Source organism: Paramisgurnus dabryanus, chromosome 12 (genome assembly GCF_030506205.2).
Source record: "Paramisgurnus dabryanus chromosome 12, PD_genome_1.1, whole genome shotgun sequence".
In the NCBI taxonomy this organism is placed as follows: domain Eukaryota; kingdom Metazoa; phylum Chordata; class Actinopteri; order Cypriniformes; family Cobitidae; genus Paramisgurnus; species Paramisgurnus dabryanus.
In genome coordinates this window covers 23,041,502-23,065,333 of record NC_133348.1, presented here as the reverse complement: position 1 = coordinate 23,065,333, position 23,832 = coordinate 23,041,502, and the positions used below count along the sequence as shown (strand labels likewise).

Sequence of the window (23,832 nt, the reverse complement as noted above, 5' to 3'; positions counted from 1 at the left end):
GATTATGTAAGGACCTGCCAGATTGGGAAAAGACTTCTCCTAATATATGTATTATTATAATGTATATAAAATGTACATTTTTAAAATTATTACATTTTCATCACTGTTGTTCCCTAGGGCAAATGCATTGGTCTTATTGGGCATGTGTTTTCTGTCTTTCTAACAAGGAGGGGATGAATGAGTGTGGACTGCTGAGTCACAAAGCACTGCTGTATTCTCCTATGTTCACCTTATTCTCTGAGTGAAACCCGTCACCAATCATTGGATGAAGCTAAAATGGGCTCCCACAGGCGAAGCTTTCAATGCTTTGATGCAATCCTGGATGATCCATCCCACAAGCCTTCTTTATTCTATGGACAACGGCCTGAAGCGGCACACTTGGGCTCCCCTGATTCGAATAGAACGATACTGCTAGAGGACCGCAGATGCTATCTGTGTGCCGATCAACAGCAGGCCACATCGACGACCTCAGGAGCTTACATGACCCCACGGTATCACATCCAGACACATCCACATGCTCACCAGTATGTGACCAGGAGACCCACTCAACCAGAGGAAGCGTCTGGAGAGGTTGAAGATCATCACTACCACCATCACAGACACTCCAGGAGAATTGTACTTGTGAAGAACAGTGACCCGTCATTCAGGAGGACCATTGTGCTGCATCGCAGGAGTTTGCGCAGTTTGGGACTCTTCATGGACGAGGTTTCTGAACTCATGCACTGTCATATCAGAAAGCTCTACACACTGGAAGGCCGCAAGGTGAGACTACTATTGAATGTAAATGTTAACCCCTTATTGACTGGTTTTCATGTTTTGGTTGACAATGTTTTTACGTTCCCAACTAACCTAATTTTATGTGTGTACAAATGTGTACATAAAGTATGAAATTAATTTTAATTTTTTTTAGTTTTTTTTAACTATTTTAGTTATATTACCTAATAAAACTGAAACTGATACTGATACAGATGAAAAACAAATACTGAAACTTTATTATAAGGCTTACAAAAATAGACATGCAGGTTTCAGATATATGACTGCAATCCATTTATCTACCATTATTTTTGTTTAGTTTGAAAAAGATAATAAAAGACATCAAAACAAAACTGCCAGGCGTTTATTGCACCATTGTGTACACCAGTAAGGAAATCTTAACAATCCATTTATTTATGTTTTATCTCTGAGATGCCAACACAACAATCAATAGCCGTCCTTTCACCATCTAGGTTAACTGTAGACTCACCCAATACAGTCCGGCTATGAGTAACCCACTTCTAGCCAAAATAAACTTGAATTTGGTTACATGCCATTTTTTTCCGAACTAACTTGTGAGATTTATGATATTTCATCACGTAAGCATGGTTTCATTTATTTTTGAGCTACGGTTAGACGTCAATTAAATTTGCACTGACAGCCCAAATGTTGCCTGGTTTTTAAAGCAATTGTTTTTAGAGTGACTAATAAAATAACACAATCTGTTTTATTTTAGGGAGAACACACAAAATGTGTTGTTCCAAACAAGACACAATTTTATGGATTTTAATTATTATTATTGTTATTATTATTATTGAATGATTGATTTTATTTGTTAAACACATTGAGGAACTTAAAAAAAAAACATGAACTGAAGAATATTCACTTCATTACATTTTAAAGACAAACTCAATTTGTATCACTAGTAAAAATTGTCAGTTATGTTGTCTTGGTTATGTAAATTTTTCATGACAAGTTATGATGTATTGGTTAATTTCAAGTTGTCATAACGAAGACATCTCAAACAATGCCATCTTTGCATTAAAAATGACATAATTTAATGAATGAAACATAACAACAGTTGTCATAAACATGCATAAAATCTCCTTTAGGTTAATAGCACGTGTCATTATGAATGTGTCATGTCTTATGAACACCACTTCAAGTAAAGTGTTGCCAAAAAGGATATCTTTTTCAGAGTATAGACACCTGGGATGGGTTTGGACGGCTATTAGATGTCATTTAAATGCAAAATTGCTTGCTAAGAAGCATAAGCAATGCATTTCTTAATGACTGAAGCTTGTTTTTAACAAGTTGACAATCTGTTCTTTTAAGTTTATAAATCATCAACCAGATTTCATAATAAGTATCAACCACAGTATAATTTTCCTTTAAATTATTATTATTTTTTCAAATATAAGATTAGATTTCAAACAATTGTATTACTGTAATTATTGTAGTGATCCATTTATTTGAGGAGCTGAGTCTTAGCAATTATACAATGTTCACATCCTGTGTATTTTAGCCAGAGTTCAGGTTTGGTCTCTTGCCGGGTCACATGGTGTTTTTGAGACTTTTTTTAGGATTATGCAAGAAGTAAATTATAATTGATGAACATGTATCATCATTCATTTACACTGTTATTTATATTTCCTAAAGAAGTCCTGCTGCTGGTTTGCATGAAGAACAAATCTTCTAAGGACCTCTAGTGGCTGAAATTGGAAAATATCACAGGAAATACCTCAAATCTTCTGTTTCTTCAGTTGTAGCTCTGTCTTTAGTTAAAAAATTTAACTATGTGTAAGAGAGTCCACATTTACAGTGCAAGGCTCCAAAACCACAAGACTTTCAAGATCTTAAAAATTATAGCTTTGTTTTTTGACAGATAACACTATGATGATATAAACATTATTATTATTATCATTAAAGTCTTACCAACAGTTTAAGTAAGTACAGACTGAGAGTACAGACTGAGTTGTATATGTATATTAGTCATATTGAGACCAAGATAGTTGAAGGAGGTCAGTAAGCATAAAGTTCATTATAGACACTATCACTCCTACTACTGTTAAGGGCAAATGCCACAGACCACGGAAGAGGAAAAAATAAAGAATTAGAGTCTGCAGGTGGTTTGGCCAGATAAGAGGCGGACAGGGTGGCCCGGGCCGTGTAAGAAATAGCCTCTCTGGGCCTGAGCTATGGCAACCCTGATAAAAGGTGAGAGGCTAGGAGTTTATACAGCCCTGAGCCCGACCAGAGGCTGTCCCACGAAATCACGACTCGCGTCTCGTGTGTTCGCACGCAACGATAAGGCTCAACGTGCAAACTCGCAAACTGAGCCGTTCAATGTGCTGATCTGTGCTAATCACACTGTAGATGGATAAAGTGCTATCCCTTTAAAAGGGGAAGGTTGCTTGGCTAAAAATTCACAGAATGTCTGGAGTTGATCCAGGCGTTTCCTGCTCATCAGAGCTGGACTCACAAGTCATTGCTGACTCTGGTTAGCATTGCGCCATGGTCCTCTGTGGGTCTAAAGCAGACACATCCTATTAGTACAACCACAAGCATGTACTTTCCTTTAGAAAACATGCCGTGGAACAGCACACACCCCTCCAGAGAGGCCTGACTGATACATGGATAACATTACGAATGGCACTGAGACAATGCCAGAAATAGATTTACAAGGGCTGGAGTATAGGTGTGTTGGTTAAAAGTTGAACGTGTACTGTGCAAGTACCTTCGCAGAATACAGCATAACCCATGTGTCCCTGAAGATATCAAGTTTGCCTCTTCAGTTATAAAATAATACAGCTGTTTGGGCAGGATGAATTCAAGTAAATCCACTATTATTTGACACTGTGAAAATACAGTGTTTATTTTCCATTTGTGTTAAACAGGATCAGGCATTTCTCCGTATTTTCATATTGCATGCACATTGCATAGTGGTTTTGACATTTATTTGACTTATTGTGTCAGAATTAAGATTCCTAAATAATTGAAATCTTAAAAAAAAAATGGTGTTACACTTTACAATTGGTTGTGCAGCATTTGTTAAGTAAGGAAATATTATCCCACTTATTACATGGCTATTTACCTAACAAGTAAGGTAAAGAACATTAAATATTGATTTGAAATATTTTATTTGCTAGTTTGTGTTTACAAATTTTTTTTTACTTGCAGTTTTAAGATAAGACAAGACGTTCAAATGTAACGAACATGCTATTTGGTTAAATCATTTGTAAATATAATGTCATATATGTTATTTAAAACTCTACCTATCAAAATGATTTGCAGCACCCAGTGTTATTAGTTTCAGGCGGTTGTTATCTCGAAATAACAAACTTGCAATCACAATCAAGCACTTTAATAACATTATTTATAGCAAAATTAGCTACTGTATGTAGTTTTTTTATCTTTGTTAATGTTAAAGAGCACCTATTTCATTGCAGAAAACAATGTTATTTTGTGTATTTGGTATAATACAATGTGTTTGCGTGGTTTATGTTTAAAAACACATTATTTTCCACATACCGTACATTTACAGTATGTAGCTTCAGATTTCACTCTCTTCCTGAAACGCACAGATTTGAAAAGCGCTGTGTCCCTGATTGGCCATGCAGCTAATCTGTACATTTTGATTGGCCTGAATAAATCTGATGTCAGCAGGAAATGTGATGCTCCTTACCATGTTTAAAAGATTTGGCCACAATGCAATTCTAACAGGAGTTAATTTACAGGCCGTGAGTCCAAGCAGGAGGAATTATGATAATGTCGATCATTACTACATCACCAATCCCAGGAAGTAAACTGTTGACTACAACTGTTGTAGTCCAAGAAAAGAGATTTACGTTAGACACAATAACTCGCATAATTGTTTACTTTGGGGTTTGTACCTTTTGCATATCATTAACATGCACTAAAACACACCTAAACACCAAAAGGAAGTGTAAAAACGTGAATCTTACCATTGGTGCTCTTTAATACAATAGTTCATGTTAGTTTATTGTGCATTAACTTTACTTTAACAGTTACAGCTTTTGATTTTAAAAATGTATTAGTAAATGCTAAAATTAACACGAACAAAGATAAAATAAATGCATAATGTTAACAAATACAACCTTATTGTACAGTGTTACCAAAATGTTTAATTGAAATCTTTATTCTTATATCAGCTCAAATAAACTCCTTTCAATCTTTGAGTAATCCTTTCCTGCTGTTCTTGTTGAGATATTCTTTCTCAGTTTTTGTGCACAGCGGTGATCCACCAGCATCCAGAGAATAACTATTCATCTTGCTCAAATCAGAGCTATTTTGAACCAACAGAAGCAGGTCAATGCCATGAAAACATACAGTTTGAAATCCTCGCATCCCCTACAGTTCCAATTAATTATCTTCAAACCCACTAGAAAAATTGAAAAGTTTGGAAGATACAAAACTGCAAAGCATGCAGATTTAAATAGATATTGTGGTAAAGAGTGAAATGTGTGCTATACAGTATATTCAGTGTTTGTCACTGTAACCGTTGAACTGATTTAACTAGCATGGCTATAATAAAACTTCACAATACTTAGATTTTTCTGATTTCCAGAAAATCAAACTTTACAGTACACTGTCAGAAATAAAGGTACAAAACTGTACCTTTTCTGTCACTGGGGCTGTACCCTAAGTTTCCGTTTGATACCTTTACAGGAATACAAAACAGAATGCAATTATGGGTAGATTACCGTACCTTAAGGACCCTACATTGTTAGAAAAAAGTCAAAATATGTACCCTAACTGGGGCAGCACCCTTTAAAAAGGCAATTGTATGGACCATAGGTACAGAAATGTACCGGTAAAAATTTAGTATCAATATGTACCTTTGAGATACTAATATGAATTTTTGAGGTACTAATAAGTTCTCTTTGGTCCCAGAATGTACTTCTGAGGTACTTAAATGAAATCCTTATGTGCAAAGCTGTATTTTTTGAAAGGGTACAGCCCCAGTGACAGAAAAGGTACAGTTTCGTACCCTTATTTCTGAGAGTGTACATGCAAAAAGAAACAGACAAAGTGGCTATACTCTAGTCCGAACAATAGTTAAGTCTAATAGATGCTTGTGTTTGCCTTAGTCAAGGACGGTTACCAAAATCACTCACTACACTCTTAAAAATAATGGAGCTATAAAGTTTTCTTCACAGCGATGCCAAAGAAGAACTGAAATATGCTAATGAAACCTTTGAATAAATGAAACGCTTTCAAACAAAATAAAGATGGTCCCTAAATTGCCCAACAGTCTGGGGTTTTGGGACCCCTCAAAACATTATTTTTTGACACTGATTACAGAAAATACACAATCATGTGTTTGCTTAAAAGTTTGCGTATCATCCACTACATCTCTCTGGAGAAACCACGCACATACATTTATTTTCTGATCTGATCATGAACTTGCCCATGACGCAAGCGGTTATATCCTCACGGATAGTGAGGAATAGTTCACACAGGACACATTTCTTGAGAGGACGCCATGTTTACGAAGGGAAAATAGAGATCGGAAAAAAGATCGGAAAGCTCTGGCTTTGTGTGGATGTGATCTTTGTTCTTTTAAACAGAGGGAGGGTTTTAACCCTTAGCTTTAGTGGTCTTTCACTGTAGTCAGCAAAGCCTTGCTTAAAGATACAAAACGGTTTGTCACCTCAGGGATCATCTTGAGGGATCATCTAATCCTTTAGTACTCTTAATACCCAAAATACTGAATATCTAACATGTAGTGTATAAAGTGTAAAGTTTTGATATACTTATAACATTTGTTTCTTCTTTGTGCTATTTTAAAATGCTTAATAGAAGATAATCATATTTTAATATAATTCCCTTTTTACAAAAAAAAAACCCTTTCTGACCTATGACCTATTCATCCATAATGGATCACCCACATTTTCAGTTGACTGGTTTAATGATAAAAGAGTAGTGTGGGAAAATGTATATACCAGATGGTTACACTTCCCATAGTCATTAACCTTTAATTGGTATGGCTTTAATCCATCATAACACATTTCCTCATCAGAACTTGGCAATTGTAATAAAATCCCTGCTGATCTCTTTCCAGCCAGATATTGCTGATCTTGATCGATTTGACTTTGACATATTGTAATCTATCAGTACTGAAGTCTAAGTCAGAGTTTGCCCTTTTTTTAGGTTGACTGCGTGCAAAGTCTGCTACAGTGTGCTGGTATTTTGGTCTGTGTTGGACGTGAGCCTTTCCACCCACTTCTGTTGGACAGCTTCAGAAAAAACTCAAATGACAAACTTCCAAAGCTGAACCTAAAGTCACGCTCTAGTGTCTGCAGTGATGAAAAGGGAGCCAAGAAAAATGGTAGGTCATGAGTATCTGGAAACACACTGTATAACTGTATCCATTGCCAGTGTTGTGTGTAACGCGTTACAAAGTAACGCGTTACAGTAACGTAACTACGTTTTTGAGAAAAAAGTAGTGTAACGCGTTACTACTGAAAATTTGGTAACGTAACGTAGTTCATTTTCCAATTCAGCGCAACGTTACTTTTGGTTAGATTTGACAGCGACACTGCCATCTGCGCGCTTGCGCAATAGTCACAAGGTCCACACACATGACAGAGGCTAGTATCAGTCTGCAAAGAAATCATGGCAAGCAAGAAGCAGCTGACGCTAACTTTTGAGGGATGGAGGCATCTTAATTTTAATCAATGTTTTATCAACCAATTGCCTGATTTTAATAAATAAGAAATAAATTAAATAAAACGATTTAGCTTCATATTTATGTTTAAATGAAATAATTTTTTTTAAACATAAATATAAAACTAAATCGTTTTCTTTTATTTATTTCTTATTTATTAAATTCAAGCAATTGGTTGATAAAACATTGATTGAAATTAAGATACAATTAATACAAAACGAAATTCACTTTAGAGAAAGGTTTCTACGAAAACAAACTTAATTAAGTGGTCAAAATCATGTCTACCCACTCCGTTTGAAGTGAATTTCGTTTTGTATTAATCTTAGCATAGTATCTCGGAAGCTCGTGCTTGTTAAATAGCTCTGTGGCTATACTGCACTGAAGCGGCAGTTTAAAATATAAACCCAGAATTCAGCGAACGTCAAGAACAAGAAAACGGACACAACAATCAGACAGAGACGTGGAATTTACATAATGTTACACAGACCATGTTTAAATTTCAATGTTTCTGCACAGAAATACCAACTTGTTCACTTTGTTTGGTATTAATAAGCTGCGCATTGGAGTGCTGGCCGCGGTGCTGAAGACGCGCTCGGACGGAGTACTGGTGGCAGCACAGATATTTACGTGCAACCTATTGGAAACTATTATTCGTTATTATATAATTATTCGTTATTTTACTTTATTACTTCCACTTAAGAAGAGTTCTGCACTTTTTATTTCAATATTTCTCTTTATATAAATACTATTTTGTACTTAAATCTATAATTTCATTATTTTACTAACCCAACTAACTCATCTGCGCTTTCCGATAGGTTGCACGTAAGGGGAAAAGCTTACTTCCCCTTGAGAAGAGTTCTGCTCTTTTAAACTTAAAAAAATATCTCTTTACAAAAAAACTTTTTTTCTTCTATTTAAAAGCTGTAATTTCGTTATTTTACTAACCCAACCAATGACTCCTCCACTTTCCAATAGATTGCACGTAGAAATCTGTGTATATGTGCCTTCACGCGTCTTCAGCACTGCGGGGAGCAGCCAGCACTCCAATGTGCAGCTTATTAATACCAGACAAAGTTGGTATTTCTGTCCAGAAACATTGAAATTAATACATGGTCCGTGTAACGTAATTTAAATCCCGCGTCTTGGCCTTATTGTTTTTTTCTTGTTCTTGACGTTCGCTGAATTCTGGGTTTATATTTTAAACTGCCGCTTCAGTGCAGTATAGCCACAAAGCTATTTAACAATGAGCACAATCTCCCGAGACACTACAACATGCTACTAATAATTCTTTAATAAGAGCTGTTTTCTTGTACACAATTAAATATTTTAAGTTAAATGTACAGTGTTAAAACATGTAAAAAAGACAAGATTTTAACAATGTCAAGATCAAATGCCTGAGTAACAGGGTATTGTGTGTATGTGTTCGTGTGTTTGTGTGTGTTTCCAAAATAAAGAAAAACAAGACAAAGCTGTGCAGTTTGTTTCTGTGTAAGTTATGAACAAAATGATTGGAACACAATTGTGATTCTGTGATTCTAAAGGGTACCAGGTGAAATCTTGCCTAGGGCAGCAAATTGGCCAGGGCCGGCCCTGCACCATCCAGTGCACTAGTGGAAAGGCTGTTCAGCCTGGTAGGTCTTGTGCTTACCCCCAGAAGAAACAGACTTTCAGATAAATTTATTTTGAGACATATGACTCATTTTGAGGTTATGTTGTTCCTTAGGAACCTTTTTGATACTTTTTTATAATAAAGAGCACAAAAGAAATACCTGTTTTGTCCTCCATAGTATAACTTTATTTAGGCCTACACATTTAGAAACAGATATTGGGTTCTGCCCAATGTCAGGCAACATAAAAGTAACGTAAAAGTAACGAGTAACGTAAAAAGTTACTTTCCAAAGGTGGTAACTAAGTAAAGTAATGGATTACTTTTTTTAAAAGTAACGAGTAACGAGCAAACACTACTTTTTTAAAGTAACTTCCCCAACACTGTCCATTGCACATTTTTACAGATAATTACAGGCATTTTCACATATTTTGTGGTATGAATATGTATTATTCATGTAGTTTTTCAATTCTTTTAGTTTAACAATACATTTCTTCAAATGTTTATTGGCATTTTCCACAGATGCACTACAATATAGGGGTGAGCGGGGCACAAACTTACGCGGGGTCAATTGTAACAGTATTTTACATAACACAGAGCTGAGCAGTCTGTGCTTTTGATCTTTTTTTCTTACGTTAAACGATGATGCAGATTTGTAGTTTTCATATTTTATCACCTTTTCCCAAAATGTATGATGTAGTGAGAATTTTGTAAAATGTCACTGGTTGTTATTACATATTTATAACACTAATATCCTACACGTTATCTAAAAAAGATATAACTATATATCATTGGATAGCTCCAAGAATGTAATTTCATATTTCAAAGTTATTTGTTAAAAGTAACAGTCATTTTTAGTGTCACTGTGATTTTAAATGTCACTGACCCCATAAAAATGAATGTTAATTTGATATATTCATAACATTGATGTCATATCCTTAACATGAAAAATCTTGACAATATATCATTGTAAAGAATGTAGTTTTCAAATTTCAAAACATTATTTGCATTTATAATGATGCAGTGACAGTAATGTATACATTTGCAACAAGAGTATGCAACAAACCAATGACACCTAGTTGACGTTTTTGGTAAATTTACTGTCACAAAAAAATATTTGAAATTTGTATCAAAACTAGCTGAGACTTATGCCTTCATTATTTAATCTTTTTTGGTGTGAAACATTTTAACTTGCATAAATTTTGTATATAAAATATACACTTTATAGCATTATTTTTGTTTGTTAAAATATTAACAACTATTTTAATAGAAACAACTTTAAAGTGTCTACTTTAAATAGAGACCAAGATTAACAAAGAGTTATACTGATTTGAAGATCACATCACTTTTTACTCCCCTCCAACTTAAAGGGATAGTTCACCCAAAAATGAAAATAATGTCATTAATGACTCACCCTCATGTCGTTCCAAACTCGTAAGACCTCCGTTCATCTTCGGAACACAGTTTAAGATGTTTTATATTTAGTCCGAGACCTTGCTGACCTTGAAAATCTATGTACGGTATAGACCAATTTCGTGTTTGCAAACAGAGATGACGTTTTTTGTGGGCGGAGCCAAACTGGTTGCAGAAAGTGACTGCTCCGCAGTAGGGTTGTGAAGTGTTTTAGCATTAAACCGTGATTTTTATGGGTCCGGTGTTCTGTCGAAGTCTGATTCCCCTATGTTTCCCTTTAGTGCAATGTTTCTTATAGCGTTTTAATCGCGTTACGTTTATTTTTTAGATAGATAAAAAGTTTAAATGGCTTGGCTACTGATATGCATGCATGTAATGTATATGTATTGTTCTTTTTTGCTAAATCAATTATTTTTACAGTCTGAATCGCTAAAGTACATATTAAAGCAATATAATGTATTATATATAATAGCGTTTATTAAATATTTCATAATTTTCCTGTTTTCTATTATTTCTTCCTTATATTTATCTTATGTGTTTGTTCTAAAACTATTATAAAAGTATTATGTTTAAACATACATTAAAAAGGCCTGTTTATATATTAATAACACTTTACATCATGTGTGTGTGTGTGTGTGTGTGTGTGTGTGCTATATTTATATATATTTATTAAGTATGTAAACATAATAAATTTAGAACAAACAGGAAGAAGACATAAGCTAAGATATAAGGAAATAAAAAGAAATAATAGAAAACGAAAAAATTATGAAATATAAAATAAATTGTGATATTATTGCTTTTTCAGTATAAAAAAACATTTATTCTGGATAAATTATAATTGTAACATGATAAAAATGCTACAAGAAACACATGGAGGGAACAGACTTCGACAGAACACCTGACATCTTCTCTACTTATTTTCTATTCTAATTATTAAAAGATTTCCAGATGATTTCCTCGCTCCATTCTGTCCGTTTAAGGGCTTATTGTAATCATAAACACCTACGTTTATCTTCAAATGATGTCTTCGACGATGGTATTCTATAAAAATGAAAGCCATCTTTTTTGGCATTCTTATTCTGACACTTAACAGCATAACAGGACATTTTTTAGTGAGTTATCTTGCTCTTTTCACTCGTGTCTAATTCATTTCCACTGTTTTTCTGCAACCGCATTGCGCGCGCAGCTTGAGGTGACGTAACTGTGACGTCTACTCTTAATTGGTCTATACTGTCCATGTCCAAATTAGTCTATGTGACATCAGTGGGTCAGTTGAATGTGTTGAAGCATCGAAAATACATTTTGGTCAAAAAATAACAAAAATTACGGCTTTATTCAGCATTGTCTTCTCTTCCGGTTCTGTTGTGAATCACGTGCACAAGACTAAAGTCACAAAACTGTAGTGACGCGCCTGATGTACGACGAGGCTGACGTGTTTTCTGGTGTGCTCCAGATGTTTTTTTTTTTGTTTGTTTTTTGTGCGTCCAAGCTTTGTTTACAGTCTGAGAGAAACACATGCTGTAAGTTTGAAAAAAAACTTCATAAACATGTCTGAAGATAACACCTCAGACGCATCACTGCAGTCACGTGACTTTAGTCTCGTGCACGCCCTTTACAACAGAACCAGAAGAGAAGACAATGCTGAATAAATTCGTAATTTTTTTTATTTTTAGACCAAAATGTATTTTCTATGCTTCAACACATTCCTACTGACCCACTGATGTCACATGGACTACTTTGATTATGTTTTTATTACCTTTCTGGACATGGACAGTATACCGTACATAGATTTTCAATGAAGGGTCAGCAAGCTCTTGGACTAAATCTAAAACATCTTAAACTGTGTTCTGAAGATGAACGGAGGTCTTACGAGTTTGGAACGACATGAGGGTGAGTCATTAATGACATTATTTTCATTTTTGGGTGAACTATCCCCTTAATATTAATTTTGTCTAAAAACTGATTAACTACATTTTGATTGACTTGGTAAAATAATTTTTCAAGAGTATTTAATAAATGTTTTTATTAAAATTAAAATATTGATTTGCAACAATTAACTGAATATTACTTTAAGAAATAATTAACTAGGACATTATGATATGATTTTAGTTGAATACTGTTTCACATTTAATGACTATGTGTCGTTCATGTTTGTAGTTTTGAGTAGTTATTTTGTCTTTGGTCTGTGTGTTGATTGTTTCCCAGGTGTCTCTTGTTATCCCTCATTACCCAGTGTATTTAATCCCAGTGTGTGCCTTGTCTGATGTCGGTCGTTAAATATGTTTGCTTTGTTCCTGTTCCCTTGTCCTTAGTTTGGATTATGTTTGCCTGTTGTTCTACTTTGAGTTAAATAAACACTGCACTTGGATCCTCAATCTCTGCCTGCTCACTACAAACATCACAAATACAAACTAGATCAACATGTCAAAGGTGGAATGGGCCAAAATTACTATTTCCTAACTAACAGTTTTTATAATCATATTTTTGGTTAAAAATTGTTCCTCAAAGTCATATTTGTTCAAGGTTTCCTTTACATTACAATTAGTTGTATTATTGTTGTAAATGTATTTGACTTTTACTAATTAACGTATTTTATTAATTCTAGTCAACTTTGGACTTGAAACAAAGCGAAGCGTCATTCATCCGAGATGTGATTCAAGCAACAGAACGGGAAGGCTGGTGATGTCATCTGAAAAGTTGTTTCCAAATGGACTCAACTCATTGCCACCAGGGCACACAGGCACTTGTCCTCGCATAAGAGAAACTATGATGGATGATGACATTGAAAAGCGAGTTTTAGTTAACAAAGATGGAAGTCTGTCGATGGAGATGAAAGTGCGCTTCCGACTGTTACACGACGAGACGTTGCATTGGTCAACAGAGATCAAGAAGTCAACAAACACTTTGAATGAATCTCATATGCTGCATGACGATGCATGTTGCCTATCTCACTGTAGTGGAGAAAGCTGCTCAGACGTAGACTCTCTCTCTGCTGGTGAGGTAGAAGAAACATACAATACAAAACATGACCGAAGACATTATGAAGAGCCTCATTGCCAGCACTGCTGTGCTCAATGCCAAGAGTACGACATTTGGAAGAATCCGATCGTTCCTGATCAAACAGCCGTAAGACACATCAGATCCTCAAGCTCAAGTGCATCTTCACGCAGGATAGTACTCAAAAAGGCATCGACCGACAGCTTGCAAACAATGTCCAGTGAGGAATACACAGAGCACGTAGTTGAAAAGGCAACCTGCATTGAACAGACATTTGGGCAGCAAGGCGACACCACAGTGAAACACTGTACCATTAACTGCTGCTGCAGACGAAGTCAAGTATGCTCAACGTCCACCAAAATCAAAAGCACAGGTTCCACAGAAGAAAAGAATGAAATGGCTGAGAAGACTCGGGCATCTGATAATAATGAGAATAAACCTGATAACTCTAAAGACTCACAAAAAGAGCAATTAAGCGTACAGATTACTAAACCCATAGCAGAAGATGAGAGGCCTTTGTCAACTGTGAGCTCTTCCTCACAGATTTTAGCATCATTAAAGGAAGATCAAGATGAGGAAGATTTAGACCTCCTTCCAAGCATCTCAAGAGCATCCCATGATGATGGCCAAAAAGAGGATGAGATGTGCAAAGATGCTGAATCAAGCTCATGGTGTAGATCTTCTGTATCTATGACAAATTTGTCACCAAGACCACCAAGCAAAGATTCATCACTGGGAGGGTCCAAAAAGTGCAGAAAGTTTACCCCTACTAAAATAGATGTGGATGAAGATGATCAAAATGTCAGGTCTGGAAGTGCAGAATATTTTCCGTCCAAAACTCTGTCTGGATCCAAAAAGTGTAAATGTTCAGATTCAAAATATTCAGAAAATAGCACATTTATGGCGAATTATCAACCAGAAGAAAATGGTGAACCCAAAACTGATGTGCATAATTCAGAAATAGAAGAGTGCAAGATATCAGCCAAATGTAAAACTTCTACACAATCCCCATCCAAGTCATCAACCTGCTCTCAAAATGATACTGCTACTAACACTTTGAATGATGAACACAAGGACATAATAGAGGAGCGATCATCAAGTGCTGTGTCCATTAAATCAAATACCTCCGGAAAATCAAGCAAATCCAATGTTGCAGCAGCACTCGAAGAAGAATGTACAGCTGTACAGGATGCAAGACCACCTAGTGCCACGTCAATAAAGTCTGAGAAATCTGAGAACTCAAAATCTGAAAATGTAACAGATAACCAGGAGACTGAAGTGAGAACATTAAGTGCCATGTCTGTTAAATCAAATACATCTGTAAAATCTAAAAGATCCAAAATATTGGAAAATGAGTCTGATGAGCTTGCCAAAATACAGAACGATGTTGAGGATAGGACAGTGAGTGCTATGTCAAGTAAATCGAACATTTCTGCAAAATCTAGTCAATCTAAAGAACCACAGTCTGAAGAAACTGAAGAGGAGCAAAAACAAGAGAGACCTTTAAATGTTAAATCTGCAATGTTAAACAGGTCTGAAATCGAAGAACTGATTAATTATGAGTTCAAAGATCAAATCAAGGAGCGGGCTTACAGTGAAATTTCATTAAAATCTAATACTTCTGATAGATCAATTGAGCTAAGTGAGCTTGAAAATCATGAGCAAGACAGAACCTCTAGCAGAGTTTCTTATATGTCAGAAAAATCTAAGTCTGATATTTCAGACTTAGTAGGGGAACAAGAAGGAGAGTTGAAAGAGCGAACTGCAAGTTCAAAGTCAGCCACATCGGAGCAGTCATTCAAATCAACACTTTCAGATGTTCAACCAGCAACGACTGTGCAACCACATGCTGGTGAGGCACAAGAAAGAGCACAGACTGTCATGTCTACTAAATCTAATGCTTCTGTGAAAGTAGATGCACCCGAAGCTAAAGCAGCTTTAGAGGTTGATAATATATTCCCAGGGGAGAGATCCCCAAGCTCCATGTCATCAAAATCAAATATTTCTGTAACATCCAAAGTTTGGGAGGGAGACCAAGAACAGATCAAAGCAAAGGATAAAGGGGACATTCAGAAAAGAGCATCAAGTGCTATTTCAGCAAAGTCTACTACATCTTCAAGATCAAGAAAATCTGAGACTACACCAAAAGCCATTGAAAGATTGGGAGAAGGGATTATGGGACGATCTACTAGTGCTATGTCAAGCAAATCAAACACTTCTTTAAAGTCAAATAAATCTAAAGTGTCATCTGCAGACCCTGAAGAACACACTGACAGGGAAGAAACATGCAAAAGAGCCTCCAGTGCTATGTCTACTAAATCTGAAGTTTCCACAGATGTAGAGGAACAAGAGCAAAGAGCATCAAGTGCAATATCAGCTAAGTCAAATGTTTCTGCAACATTTGATGGATCCAAAATGTCAAAGGTAGCAGAAGATGAGCATACAAAATTTCAAAACCAAGATGATGACAAATTTTCTGTAGCATCATATACCTCTGAAACATTAGATACATCAAATAAATGTGACATGCTGGAGACAGAGGATAGAACACCAAGTGCACTATCAACAAAATCTAAAACCTCTGTAAAATCAGAGAAATCCAAAGCATCTGTTTTGGACGCTGTTAATATTGTGTCTCAAGAACACAGAGCTGATTTAAGACCTTCAAGTGCAATGTCCTCTAAATCTAACATATCTGCAAAATCTGGTAAATCAGGGGTCTCAGAAATGGTTGTAGAAGAACCAGAAAAAGAAGTTCGAGCTCAAAGTGCACTGTCAGCAAAATCGAATCGGTCGGGAATCTCAGTTGTAGTAACTAATGAAGCTGATGATGCAGAAGATCAACCTCTAAGTGCCATGTCATGCAAATCCAATGCATCTAAAAGAAGAAAAAAATCCAACAGTGCAAAAGTGGAAACAGAGGAACGAGCTCAGAGTGCACTCTCTGCAAAATCCAATGTTTCTGCAAAGTCAAAAAAGTCAAACGCTTCTGCAACAGATGTTGAAGCTGATGACAAGGAGAAAGGGAAGAGAGCACTAAGTGCTATGTCAGGAACATCTCACATTTCTATAAAATCCAGTGTCTCTGCAAAGTCCAAAGCATCAAAAATTTCAAAAGTGTCTCCACAAGGTACTGATGATACAGAATGTGAAGAAAAAGCACCAAGTGTCATTTCCATTAAATCCAGTGTTTCATCAAGATCAAGTAAGTCGAAGCATTCAGAACTTGTGCATGATGACCCTGATGATGATGAGGTACATAAAGATAGACCATCAAGTGCAATTTCATCTATCTCTAATACTTCTACAAAATCAATATCAGTAATATCTAAGGCCACAGATGAGGAAAATGAAACCACAGTTGATGGAGAGATTAAAGAAAGAGCTCTCAGTGCAGTGTCTGCAAAATCAAATTTCTCTGCGAGAACCAGTACATCAAAAGTTTCTCAAAAGATGATAGATGAACCAAATGAACAAAATGTGGAAAGGGCATCAAGTTCTAGGTCATTAAGATCTAATGTCTCTGGAAGATCAAAAAAATCGAATGTTCCTGATGCTAGTCAAGAGGGTACTGTCAACAAAGATGTTGCCCTTGTTAAGTCAAGCAATGTGGGTATCACATCAAATCCCTCCACAAAGTCAAAAAACTCTCTTTTCTCAGAAGCCGAAGAGGCTGATGATCGATCAACAAGTGCTTTATCAAGTGTATCTGCAGAATCTAAATCGTCTAAAGCAGATGTGGAAAAAATATCAAATAGATCACAGAGCCAGTTGTCAGCTAGTTCAAACATATCTGCAATGTCCAATAAGTCAAAAATTTCTGAGAGTGACGACCATGGAAAAACACCTACAAATAATCTAAATATGGACTCTAACAGAGAAAAAAGTCCAGTTTCAGGTAACTCAAAAGTATCTCCATTAGCTAACTCAAATAAAACAGACATGTCATGTCCAATGGTGCCATCTGAAAATGACTTTGACCATGAAGAGCTACCTGCAAGTCCTCAATCTACAAAGTCAGCAAAGTCCAAAAGAAGTTCAGATGGTAACAGTTCTGAGAGAGTTTTAACACCAACAAGCACCTCAGTATCTATTGGGATTGTAGATGAATGTGAGGCTGAAGATGTTGAGAAAATAGATGAAGGTGTTGTTGTAGCAAACTCTAGAACACCTGTTTCATCAAAGACAGAAATATGTTCTACATCAGACAAAGAATATCCAGTACAAATAACAAATGACAGAGCAACACAAACACCGGAGGAAAGACTTAAAAATTTCACATTGGCAAAATCAAATATCTCTGATAAATCTGAAGTAACAAGCAATGTATCTTCCACATCAAAGAATCTGAAGACCTCATCCGGTAGTTACTTATCACCCAAACATTCTGTGAGGCAAAGCTCTCCAACGCAAGAAATTCGGTCATCCAGTAAAGCATCCGATGTGTCTATGCAATCTTATAAAGCAATTTCAGCTGAAATCACTGCAATAACAGGTCAAGGAGCAGCAGAAAGTACAAATGTTAGCCATACATCTCAGAGCACCTGTTCAAAATGCAGCCCTACACACAATATTGGAAAAAAGTCAACAGGGCAAGATATTTCACCTGTTTCAAGTGCGTTAGCTGCCTCAGACTCTGAAAAGTCTAGAAAAAATGACAAAAATACTGCAGAAATTATTGACAGAAGTAAATCTTCTCATTTGCAAGTAAATTATCACAAGACAAATATGGAATCCACAGCTAGCAACAGGGATCGGCATTCCGGTAGAAGCAATAAATCATGCAAGACTACACAGACAAATGAAGAGGATATGGTTAGATGTCGTTCAGCAACTTTGTCAGTTTCATCAGGGTACCGACTTAGTCCCAGCCCACCAAAATCACCCAAAAAATCCAAAAAACCTGCTATGCTACTTGTCGGCTCAAACAACATTCCTGGCAAAAGAGAAGAAAGTTCTGACAATCTGAATACAGCAGTAGATGGCATAGTTGACACAGCAGGAAGCATTCCAAATTGCAGTGACAACAAGAATGAAAAAAGTTGCAAATGTAGAAAACGGGTAGGAAGCAGTTCTTCATGTCAGAAGATAAATAATGACATATCTGACTTAAATCCTTCTTGCTTGCCAAATGCCTCTCCAACTGAAGTGGTGAATGAATGGCTGAGAAAAATTCCATCAGACTCTGCCTTGTGTGATCTGGGGGACGAATTTCATGAAAACTTTGATGCAGTAGAGCCACTTTGCACATCACATGTGCCTTCAGGAGATGAAAATGATCATGAAAGTTGGGAGAAATATGATGTGACCAAGCTTGATAAACAAAATTATGTAGGGGGTTCTGATTTGGTAGGTGAAGAAGAAGCTATTGACAAAAAAGCTCAAGAGAATAATTCGGTTCATAAAGATGAGCACCAGTGTATTCAGCCTCAAGCAGGGAATGAAACCAAAGTTTTGGATTCCTCAGTCCTGGTGATGAAAGTCTTGCTAAATCCCAAAATTGACAGATGCAACAGCTTACCAGAAGTGTCTCCTGCATACGGACATAAACTCAGCACATCAGCACAAGGTCTTCTAGATTGTCTGGCAAAACTCCAATTGTTAGACTTTGGCCCTGGGGATGAAAATGGTGAAAATGCAAAATACCAAGAGCTTGTTAACATGCTCAAGTCCCTTTGGCTATGTGACCCAAAAGAGAGTGAAACCATTTTTGAGGCAAGAAAAAACGTAAATCAGCAGCCTCTGGATGAGGAATTCAAAGCTAGGTCATCTTCAGGTGTAGATGTTAACAGTGGCTCAACAAGCTCTGGGAAAAGCAGTGTTTTGGATGGGGCCCAAGCGCATGCCAACACAGAATGTGAAGTCCTTGATATGCTCACAAGGGTCCAGGAAGTTGATGAAATGGTAGAAGAAGAACTTTCAGAAAGACCAAAATCAAAATGTGATTCAGCAACTCCAGATATAGCAAGCCGGGTACGGTGGACCCCTGAAGTTGGGGCAATGGGTACAGTTGAAGAGAAGCTAAAAGAGGATGTTGCAGGTTCTGATGAGACAATCAGGAATAATGATAGTCCAAGGGAACTCATGGAAACTCCGCTCTCATCTAACAAGAGCTCTGTAAATAATCCCCAAAATAAAGAGACTGAAACTGATCATCAAGAGTATACAAGTTCAGGCAGCCCTCCAGCACCACAAAGACCACAATTATCAAAAAGGGTTTCTCAAGACCCTGATCCTATTTGGGTGCTACATTTGCTAAATAAATTAGAAAAGCAGTTTATGACACATTACATCAAAGCAATGGATGAGTTTAGAGTCCGCTGGAATCTGGATGACAGCGAGCAGCTTGATATCATGATATGCGAGTTACAAGATGAGGTTCGCAGGCGTATTCAATCCAGCATAGATAGGGAAATAAAAAAAATTCAAGGCAGAGCAGGAAGACCAAGACCACCAAAAGAGGCGTTGTCACGCGAATCAACTGTTCAAACAGAGCAAAGGCGGAGGCGTCTGAAAGTGATGCGCAACCAATCAATTGACCCACAACCTGCAAATAGTGAAGATGATTACACACCGACAGGAACAGATTTTAGTGATCAACGCAGTGATGATGAATATTGCCCCTGTGATACATGTTTGAAACGGAAAATGGCATCAAAACTTGTTTTACCAGAGGAAATGTTAAATACTGCACCTGTAATGATAGACTTTGATTTAAGAAGAATTCTCCAGAGTAAGAAATCTGCTCCACATAATGAAAAGATGGATAAGACTGCCAATAAATGCAATGTCATTAAAATGGAGGATCCAGAAGAAAATGTTGCTCTTGAGATTGTCAAGGAAGAGGATGAGATAGGAGGAGCAGATAATGAAAATCTTGACCCTAAAATCCCACACAAAGACCAAAACTATTTAAATGCTTCCACTGCCCGAGGAATTGAGAAAGAAGTTGATACGGGAGAAAGCGAAATTATTGATGGTGAGAAGGAAGACGATGCCTCCAGTACTTCTGAAGAGTATGCTTCAGAGAAAGAATCAAATACATCAAGACATTTAAAAAGAGATGAAGAAGTTAAAGTAATGTGCTGCACAGAAGTGGTTGAAGAAATTGCTGATATATCTGATAATATGATGGCTGAAAAACATAATGAAGCTGCAAAAGAGGAAAAGGATAATGATGAGGCTGATTCTGATGTAATAGCAGCCAAGGATAGGTTACCTGGTTCAAAGATGAATGATGGATCAGATAAAGGAATGGAAAATGAAAAGAAGAAGAAAGCTAAGGAGAAGGCAAGTGAAGAGCACACTGAGGAAGATGGACATACTGTAGATGAATCAGAAGAGGAGGGTAAAACATCTGATGATGAAATTTCAGAAAAAAGACAAAATGCGAAAGCAGAATCTGTTGAATATGGTGAGACAACAAGTGAAGAATCAGTACATGTTGGAAAAACTGCAGAAGAAGAAATTAAAAAAGAGAGTGAGACAACTGATGAAACTGAAGAAGATGCGAAGATGGCTAGTAATGACACTGAAGAGTGTGAAAATGAAACTGAGGATGAGCAAACTGCTGAAGCTGAGATCACAAAAAAGAGTGAGACAGCTCAAGGTGAAACTGCAGAAGAGGGTGAGACAGCTGAAAATGAAACTTCGGATGAGGGTGAGACAACTGATGGTGAAACTGCAGAAAAAGATGAGACAGCAGAAGATAAAACTGTAGATGAGGGTGAGACCGCTGAAGATGTAACTGCAGATGATGGTGAGACAGCTGAAGATGAAACTGCAGATGAGGGTGAGATGGCTAAAGGTCAAATGGCAAATGAGGGTGAGATAACTGAAGATGTAAATGCAGATGAGGGCGAGACACCTGAAGATGAAACTGTAGCTGAGGATGAGACGGCTAAAGATGAAACTGCAGATGAGAGTGAGACAGCTGAAGATGAAACTGCAGATGAAACCGCTGAAGAGGAAGCTGCAGATAAAGGTGAGGCAGCCAAAGATAAAACGCCAGAGGAGAGTAAGACAGCTAAAACCAGTGAAGAACAGACATCTGATGATGACCCTGTTGAAGAGGGTGACACCGTTGATGAGGACACATCAGAAGATGGCCAGAATCCTCAAAGTTATGCAAGAGAGAATGAAACAGCAGAAGATAGTGAGACATCTGATAATGAAATAGCAGATGAAGAGCAGACTTCTGAACCTGATATTGTTGGGGATGATGAAACGGCTAATAATGAAAGAACAGAAAAGTGTGATATAGCTGAAAATGAAACTTCAGAAGATGAACAAACTGCAACTGCTGGAGGGGATGAGGTAACTGAAGATGAACCTGCAGAAAGTAGACAAACTGCTGAAGATGAAAGTGCAGAAGAGGGACAAACTTCTGAAGAGGAAACTGTAGAAGGACAAACTGCTGAAGATGAAACGGCAGAAGATGGTGAGACAGCTAATAATGACACTCAAGAAGAGTGTGAGACATCTGTAAAAGCATCTGCAGAAGAGGAATATACTGAAGGAGAGAGTGATACAGCTGATGATGAAAAAGCAGAAGATGAACAAACTGCTGAAGATGAAACTGAGACAGATAGTACTAGATCTGATGATGAAACAGAAGAAGATGAGCAGAATGTTGAAACTGATACAGGAAAGAATAAGTCTTCTGATAATGAAACAACAGATGAAGTTGACGCTGGACAAACCGAAGCTGAAACTGCAGAAGAGAGTGAGGAGCCAACAGCAGAGAAAGATGCGGAGGTTGAAACTATAGATCAACACACAAACAGCATTCACAATAAAGATGAATTGGTTAATGATACAGCTAATGAACAAAGAACAGATGAAGATACCGATCAAGATATGGCTACAGATGAAGCAGAAACAGCAGTTGAGGAAACAACTCAAGCAGAAGTTTCAGAAGAAAAAGCTTCTGTTGAAGATGCCACTACCAATGAAGACCTTAAAGGATATGCTGAAAAGCTGACAGAGCAAAGACAAACTCCTGACAGTGGAACAAATGGAGAAGAGACGACTGAGAGTATTGAGCAGGTTTCCAATCCTGAGGACACTGACTGTGATGATGTTATTGAACTAAATGCAAATGATGAAGAGGTTGAGAAGGAAACTAAGTTCAAGAACGAGGGTGATGTTGACATAGATAGTATTGATGAGAAAGGTAAAGAAAGTGACAAAGAAGATGATGTTGAAGAGGTCGCTGGAGACAATGGTGGTCATTTCGCAGACATTGGTGAATCAGCTGAAGGGGGGGATGAGGCTGAAGATGATACTGAGCCAGATGAAGGAGAAGGTGACGGTAAGATTCAGACTTTACAGTCCATGCTACAGCCAAAGCAAAACGAAGACAAACCAGATAAAGCAACAGTTACTTCATTTGATGCAGTGCTAAATCACAACTCAATGTATGATGCTGATGTAGAAGAAGACTCAGAAACGGAGGTACACAATCAGGACCAAGATTTGAGTTCGGAGTCTGAGAGCAAACCACAGAAGACGACTCCACGTAAAACCTTTAAGACCCTTATTCACACTCTAGCTTTCCTTAAACGCACACCCACTGAACGGCCAAAGTTGAGAGAAGAGGATGAAGGAGATGATGAAGAGACTCCAGAGCCGAGTGATAACGGAGAAGACAGTCCATGTATGGAGAAAGAAAAATGTGAAGATGGAAAGGAGAAGGGAAAACTCTCAGATATTACAGAGGACACAACAGAAGAAGTGGACCAGGATAATAACACAGACGACACAGCCAAAGAAAGTGAATGTTCTGAGGAAAGCGAGTGGGAATCATCTGAAAATGTCTTGGAAAAACAATTCACAAAGTCATCCATGGAATCGCAGCCAGGTTCCTTCGACGAGGTTCTCGATGATCAGGTAAAAAAGTCAGAAGGGTTCAAAAGCTGAACCGACAGAATACATCAACATCCTCTGAGGAAAGAAACTAAGACACTCATCTATAAGCATTAATAATGGTTCAAGGTTCCTGGTAGGGATGCTATTACCAGGTATGGTACATAACAAATCCAGTAAACCTAAGGTGATGCTCATTAAAGAGATTGTTCAAATGTAGCCTATAGATTCACATACATATTTTATTTAGCAAAGATCAACTTGCACTTGCACTTTACTGATAATATATGCACATTGCTGTAAAATGCACAGTATTAAAACTCAGGTAATGTAAAAGGGAATTTTTGAAACTTGAATACACTTACACTATACACTTTTTCTAGTATTAAAGCAAAGTCAAGCTTCTAGCAAGTTTTATGTTAAAACGTTTTAAATGTTTAGTAGTCAGCGCCCAGGTATGTAAGGGACTGCTCATAATACGTCACAGTTAAAAATATTCTGTATA

At 37.0% G+C, this 23,832-nt stretch overlaps 1 protein-coding gene across 1 annotated transcript; it reads left to right on the top strand.

The window, feature by feature from the left end:
* Positions 1 to 219: 219 nt before the first annotated feature.
* rp1l1b (rp1 like 1b) lies at positions 220 to 23,460 on the top strand. Its single transcript, XM_073816309.1, has 3 exons — positions 220 to 762; positions 6,928 to 7,105; positions 13,069 to 23,460. The coding sequence occupies exons 1-3, from the start codon at positions 277 to 279 to the stop codon at positions 23,379 to 23,381; spliced, it is 10,977 nt and encodes a 3,658-aa protein (XP_073672410.1). The 5' UTR covers positions 220 to 276; the 3' UTR covers positions 23,382 to 23,460.
* The last annotated feature ends 372 nt before the right edge of the window (positions 23,461 to 23,832 follow it).